At 34.0% G+C, this 6,955-nt stretch overlaps 1 protein-coding gene across 1 annotated transcript; it reads left to right on the top strand.

The window, feature by feature from the left end:
- The first annotated feature begins 1,780 nt into the window (after positions 1-1,780).
- LOC137830100 (probable receptor-like protein kinase At5g18500) lies at positions 1,781-6,922 on the top strand. Its single transcript, XM_068637236.1, has 8 exons — positions 1,781-2,408; positions 2,706-3,387; positions 3,497-3,601; positions 3,828-3,950; positions 4,050-4,220; positions 4,322-4,451; positions 5,932-6,144; positions 6,419-6,922. The coding sequence occupies exons 2-8, from the start codon at positions 2,723-2,725 to the stop codon at positions 6,530-6,532; spliced, it is 1,521 nt and encodes a 506-aa protein (XP_068493337.1). The 5' UTR covers positions 1,781-2,408; positions 2,706-2,722; the 3' UTR covers positions 6,533-6,922.
- Positions 6,923-6,955: the final 33 nt, after the last annotated feature.

Genomic DNA, 6,955 nt, shown 5'->3' with positions numbered 1-6,955 from the left:
AATACTTTTAATGTTTCTTATCAAGTTATATAACTTTTCATTACCTAATGCAATTATTTATATAACTTAAGTTATTAGTGTGTTTAAATATTTCATTCCCGATATTTCATAACTTAATACTTGTGTTAAACTACAAACAATGGTATGTTAATACCTTAGTAACCATCTCTCACAAAAATACATAATTATTTCACTTTCCCACAACCTTCACCCATATATTCATCAATCAACATTAAACACTCACAACCATGTAATAATAAGCATATAATGTAAAATAAATAATTATGTTACAATATTAGATTCTAATGCTAAATTAGTGAAGAGAGTTTTTCATCATTTATATACTATAAATTGATCTTATCTTCGATTGAGGTGGAATTTCCAACTTACAACCAATGCAGAGAATATCATACATTCACACCGAAAACATTGAACATAGGAATTGAAGGGGATAACATGTAGCATTATAGACCAAAATTCTATTAGGATAAATCTAAATGACTCTAATATCATATTAATAAGTGAATTTAAGCTTAACTTAATTTTACAAAATTGACTCAAAGAGGTTTTGACCTACTTAAATATTATAAATTAGTCTTGTTTTTAGCCGAGATCTCCAACACACTTTTCATGTTGAGAACATTGTGCATTCATGCCGAAGATATTGAACATGAAAATTAAGGGAGGTCCGATAGGAACTTGCACTAAACTGCAAACATGATTTTGTTAATCTCTTAATAAACTGCAAACATGATTTTGTTAATCTCTTAGTAAGTGCCTCTTACAAAAATATACTATTAATCAACTTTCTTACAACACTAACACATATATTCATCAACATTAAACAATCAAACCTTATAATAATAAGTATATAATGTAAAACAAATAAAACAAATCAAATAAATAATTACATCAACATAAAAGATGATCTTATAAGAACAATATCTTATTTGATGATATTTTATTTGCTTATAATTATTCAGGGATGAATGTACTTATAAACATTAAAGTTAGTTGAGATATATTTGAAATAATAAACCAATAAATATGAATAATTTATATCTTGAAATCTTTATTTATATTTATGATTAGTTACTCCCTCAAGTTAGGCTAGCTATCCAAGTAATGGATTAATGTCTAATCCGTCAATTCAATGTATAACACATATCACTTTATGAAGGTCAAAGATATGATGATCTAGGTGATCTAGATCATTCTAGTTTATAAATAATACAATTTAAATTTTTTTTTTATGTATTAGGGATATAATTTTATCAATTATAAATATTTTATTTAGTTTAAATAAGATAAGTCTAATATATACATAATTGTTTTTTTTATACTTTATACGTATTTGTTTTAATGCCCATGTTGTTATTCATATAAAAGTTTATTAATTTAATGATTAGACAATTTATTTTGATAATTTAGTAGCAATGGTAATAACTGAAGGGTATATAACGACAGTAAGAAACTTACACGAATAGTTGATACGAACGAGACTTTAAAATTTAGTTTCACGGTGGTTATGTCTTTCTTCTTTTTTCGACTCAATCCTCGTTAATTTTCATTAAAAGCAAATAATGATTATAATTATTTTGAGTTAAAATACCATGAATGATCATTATTATGCCAGTTTATTTTAAATTAAAATTTCCATAATTGTCATTTAAAACACTATAATAAAATAATAATAATAATTTAATACTGTTCATATATAGTATGATTTGATGCAGTATTTAGTCATACAATAAATTTAGTAAAAAAAGGACATAAAAATGTGTGGATAATTGTTGGCAGTAATTTATGACAGAGGATATGTTACTGAGCATGGTTGGAAGTGAAGGGAGTAAATAGAGAGGTAACCATGGAGTCAAATGGAAGTATGAAAACAGAATAAAAATGGAAGATGTAAAAGGATGAGAGTGGATTCAATCAGTAATGTTTATGTTCGTGACGATGCCATGAGAATATCTAATCCATCGCAAGAGGACTCAATTCAGAGATACATCACAATCACAATCAGAATTGCATTGCATGTTTCTCTTCTCTTCTCTACTCTTTCTTTTACTGCACTGGAAATTTCGAATTGGATGTATCTGTATGCGTATCCCTTCTAAAGCATCTATTCCCTCTCACTCATAACTCCACCCTTTCTTCTTATCACCCTACCCACCACTCCCATTCTTAACACTGCTTAGATTTTCCCTCACATTTCCCGACCCCACTAAGGCTTTTCAATTTTCATCTCTTTTTCACTTCTGGGTTGTCAGGGTTCCATCTTTTTCGGCTTCTATTTGGTCAAAGATCTGGCCTTTTTCTGTTTGCTGTTCTTTTCTTCAGATGTGGTGATCTGGGGTTTCTGGTGCTTGTCCTTGTGAATCTCGCTCAGCAATCCACATTTATAGGTAATGCTTTGAAGTCCGTGCCTTTGCTTTTAGGGTTCCTTTCTTTGTTTTTTATTGTTGTTTGTGAATGCTTGCTTGTTGTTCTGAAATGCTTATGCTTTTGTATTTTCAACCAATCAGGGCTATTTTATGGTGTGGTGAATATTCTATTTGCTTTTTGCGTCGTAGTCTAGTAGTCACAGATACCTGTTCATATTCCTCAGTGTCAGTTACATAATGCATCAACAATTTGAATATTGATGTCATTTTTGGGTTATAATGCAGCTTATTTCTTCTTTTTCTACATGTATATTGCAGGACTCGGGTTATAAGAGATGGGTACTGATCTCAAAGAAGAATTGTCCGTGAAAACTCCTGTTTTTGATCTTAAGGTTTGGGAAATAATTGGAATTGCGGTTGGATTGTTTATTATTGTCATCCTATGTGTGCTCTCATTTTGCCTTACATCAAGGAAGAAATCTAGAAAAGCCAGGGATAGGGTTGTTAGTCATATACCTACTGTCTCAAAGGAAATCACCGAAGTGCGAGTTGAGCAAGTGCCGGCGAATGGATTTGTTCCTCGTGAAGGAATACTTCTGACAATTCATGATAAATCCAGTGACAAAGAATCAGACAAAGTTATGCTCCATTTAGGGGTTGGGAAGAAGAAGCATGGGGATAGTGGCAGTCACTCGGATTCGTTTCATTACTTAGAGAAAGATGGTGGAGGGTCACAATCAGGGGAGGAGATTAGCTCTGGCTCGGTTGGAATGTACATGCCATCTTCTTCATACCCTATAACAGCTCCTTCACCTCTCTCTGGCCTTCCAGAATTCTCCCACTTGGGTTGGGGTCACTGGTTTACTCTGAGGGATCTCGAACTTGCTACAAACCGTTTTTCAAAAGAAAATGTAATTGGTGAGGGTGGGTATGGAGTTGTTTATCGGGGACAGTTGATCAATGGGACTCCAGTGGCGGTTAAAAAGATACTCAATAACATGTGAGTTCCAGCACATTGTCCAAGGCATTGAATTTATACTAACTGTTTTGTTTTTAATCCTCGTACTTATACCAAACTTTGACTAATTTCTCTTCTCCCCGTTCTGCAGTGGTCAAGCTGAGAAAGAGTTTAGAGTGGAAGTTGAAGCTATTGGCCATGTCCGACATAAAAATTTGGTTCGACTTTTGGGGTACTGCATGGAGGGGACTCACAGGTACCCAACTTGTCAATTACATTGCAGTCTCAACATGCATAATCTCAATAAATTTCTTAGAGGAATTGAATTATAACTTCCAGAATCATAAAATTATGAAAATGCCTTTATGAATTGCATATTCATGACCCACTATCTGGTGGTGAGGTCGATCTTAAGTTCAACACACAGCAATTTAAGTATGTCGTCTTAATTATATTTTCTCCCGTATGGGGGTATATTTCAGGATGTTAGTCTATGAATATGTCAGTAACGGAAACTTAGAGCAATGGCTTCACGGAGCTATGCGACATCATGGATATCTTACCTGGGAAGCACGTATCAAGATTCTCCTTGGCACAGCTAAGGGGTAAGTTGCTGTCTCTATGCTTCTTCAGGCTTTTGCAGCCCTCATAAAGTTCTTAGGGTTATCACTTAGTGCTAATTTAGAGCAACCTATTTGTTTCAGGCTTGCATATTTGCATGAAGCAATTGAGCCAAAGGTGGTGCACCGAGATATCAAGTCAAGCAACATATTAATTGATGAGGACTTTAATGCCAAGGTTTCTGATTTTGGCCTGGCCAAGTTACTGGGTTCTGGGAAGAGTCATGTTGCTACACGAGTTATGGGAACCTTTGGGTCTGTACTTATTATTTGCTCTTCACTATTTCCTTTTTCCACACTCAATATTAGTTGGATCCTTATATTTATTCTTCTTTTTTGCTCCATAAAACTGACAGATATGTGGCTCCTGAATATGCAAATACTGGTCTTCTAAATGAAAAAAGTGATGTTTATAGCTTTGGTGTTGTGCTATTGGAAGCAATAACCGGAAGAGATCCAGTTGACTATGGTCGCCCAGCACAGGAAGTGAGTAATCTTTAATGTTGGAAGAAAATCCATCTTGAAGTATGTGTTCTTGTTAAAACTTCATTAAACTCACCAAATAATCATAAAGCATTAGTTTTTGAGTTTGACTTGGTCATAAAAAAAATCTGTGTTTTTGTCTGGATATTAGTTGTTAACTGCAGCTCATGTTTCGATATTTTCAGGCTTATTATCTCAAAATATGTTTTTAGACATGTAACATTACTTTATCTTACTGAAAATGTTAGCAACATACTCCTTCACTCATTTTTTAGCTCTTGCTTTATAATTGAGCAAATTTTCATGTGCACCTCACCCAATAATAGAGCGTCAGTATGTTGCTAGGCATTTCTCCTACCATATTGTAGTCAACTTCAGGATACAATTATTCTGATTCCTAAATGGGTCTAGTTAGACACATTTAAAAACGAACCTATTTTTACCCACTCAGTTCTACAGTGTCCATATAAGATAGCTTGTATTTTTCTGTTTTGATGATCTGATGCATAGATAATTTATGAAATATCTCTAATTCTTCTATCCAATACTATAAGAAAAGGAAATCATGGGTCATTGTGGTGAAAAAATCAGTTACCAACTTAAAACATCTAGAGGAGTTAATAATATTGACTTTGTAAGCTATAATCAATGAAAAAATTAAACATTTTCTAGAATGCGAGCAATGTCAATATAAAGTTGGAGTGCCTGATCACGTCCATTTTAGCTGTGCTACATGTGAACTCCAGCTGGGCACATGCAATAATTATTTGTGGATGCTATTGATAAACATCACAATTTTTGGGAATTAAATAGGTCCCCAGAATTTCAAAATTGTGGATCGGTTTATATTGTCAGTAATTTCAAAAACCTTTTTAACACAGTCCCTAAATCTAGTTTATGTTAGATCACTATTCTATTTTGAACCAATGGAAACAAGTTTTTGAAACAATGTCTTCATTCCTTTTTTTTTTATCACTTGAAACTTGCCTTGGACCTGGCTGTTGTAATATTGATGAATGAGTTCTATATTCTTATTCATTATTCTTCCTGTTCTCATTTATAACGTGAATACAATTTCGGTTGCTGCTGTAGTATCGCTTACGACTATGATGCCGAATTTAGATGGCTTGTTTATTTAGGGCTTCCATACGGGAAATAGAGATTTGAAGTTAGTTAGGTTAGGGATTTAATTAAGGGTTGTAATGCTGATAACAAAATTAGGAGTTGCATTGCAACATTGTCAGCTCGGGATTTACCATTGTAGTTTATCTGTTTGTTTAGTTATTACCTTATTCTCAGTAATTAGTTTATGCAGAAGGCAGCAAATATACATGTCGAGGATCTTGTGCTTGATTTTTTACAACAACAAATTCAGATGTTCTTTGTGTTCTTCTCAGTTGCTTATTTTCTACATCAGTTTGTTATGACAAATTCTGATGAAGGAATTTTGACTGACGTTTACAATGAACTACAATGCCCTCAGGTTAATATGGTTGATTGGCTGAAGATGATGGTTGGAAACAGGCGATCGGAAGAAGCGGTGGACGCAAACATTGAGGTGAAGCCATCTACCAGGACTTTGAAACGGGCGCTCTTAACTGCTTTGAGATGTGTAGATCCAGATTCAGAGAAAAGACCCAAGATGGGTCAAGTTGTGCGTATGCTTGAGTCAGAGGAGTACCCTTTAGCTAGAGAGGTTTGTTATGCTGTCGCCATTAACATGATCTTTATTTGTAAGCTTTTTTTTTTCTTTAATTGTTTATACTGCCCTGATATTCAAAAGCCTTTTTGGCCTCTGACTAATCTCGAGTCAAGCTGGGTTGGACCTACTTCAGGATGTGATCACTTAGCATCAACCTTTCAGTTTCATACTAGATCATACAATGATTCTTATATTCCCATACTTAAAGAGACAATTATTTTTACTAGAAGGTTTTAGACTGACATTTGATTTATTTCATTGGCTTCAGGACCGTAGGCATCGAAGAAATCATGGGGTTAACTCAGAAATTGAATCCCATAAGGATAGTTCTGACACGGATGGGAGTGACATTCAGGGTTCTAGATCAGAAAGTGGAAGGTAACTCCAGGAATGGCCTAAGAGAATGAGATTCTTTTTTAGGATCAGTAGTGGTGTGTATAAAGTGAGTGATTTATTTTATTTTTGTCTGGTTAGATTCTTGGATTTGCCTACCCGAGATGGGCATGGCAGAGGCTGAGCAGGGGATAATATTAATTTTCGTGTTTTCCTTTCCTTTCTTTTGTTGTAGAAGAATAGGCATTTGTTCTAGATGGATATATATTGTTTGTGTATGAAGGTGGCTGTTATTTATAAGAACCCAAAGTATCTGGGGTATGTACAGAATCTGATAGCTCTTTACGAGATTTATTTGAGAAATTTGTTGGCCTTGTCACTGGGGAAAAGTAAAATAAACCAGTTCATGGCTTTACCTTCTCGTGATTTTTATCGCTTAGATCATTGCGTTTCACACTACAATAGTTACTTA

The sequence above is a fragment of the Phaseolus vulgaris genome, chromosome 7, assembly GCF_000499845.2.
Source record: "Phaseolus vulgaris cultivar G19833 chromosome 7, P. vulgaris v2.0, whole genome shotgun sequence".
In the NCBI taxonomy this organism is placed as follows: Eukaryota; Viridiplantae; Streptophyta; class Magnoliopsida; order Fabales; family Fabaceae; genus Phaseolus; species Phaseolus vulgaris.
The sequence above is the reverse complement of the archived record's forward strand: the minus strand, read 5'-3'. Positions and strand labels throughout refer to the sequence as shown.

Bases quoted from the DNA above. Each gene is read 5' to 3' on its own strand.
- LOC137830100 (XM_068637236.1), top strand. From the start codon at position 2,723: ATGGGTACTGATCTCAAAGAAGAATTGTCCGTGAAAACTCCTGTTTTT. The intron at 3,602-3,827 runs GTACCCAACTTG...GGTATATTTCAG, and splicing joins TGCATGGAGGGGACTCACAG to GATGTTAGTCTATGAATATG. The intron at 6,145-6,418 runs GTTTGTTATGCT...CATTGGCTTCAG, and splicing joins AGTACCCTTTAGCTAGAGAG to GACCGTAGGCATCGAAGAAA.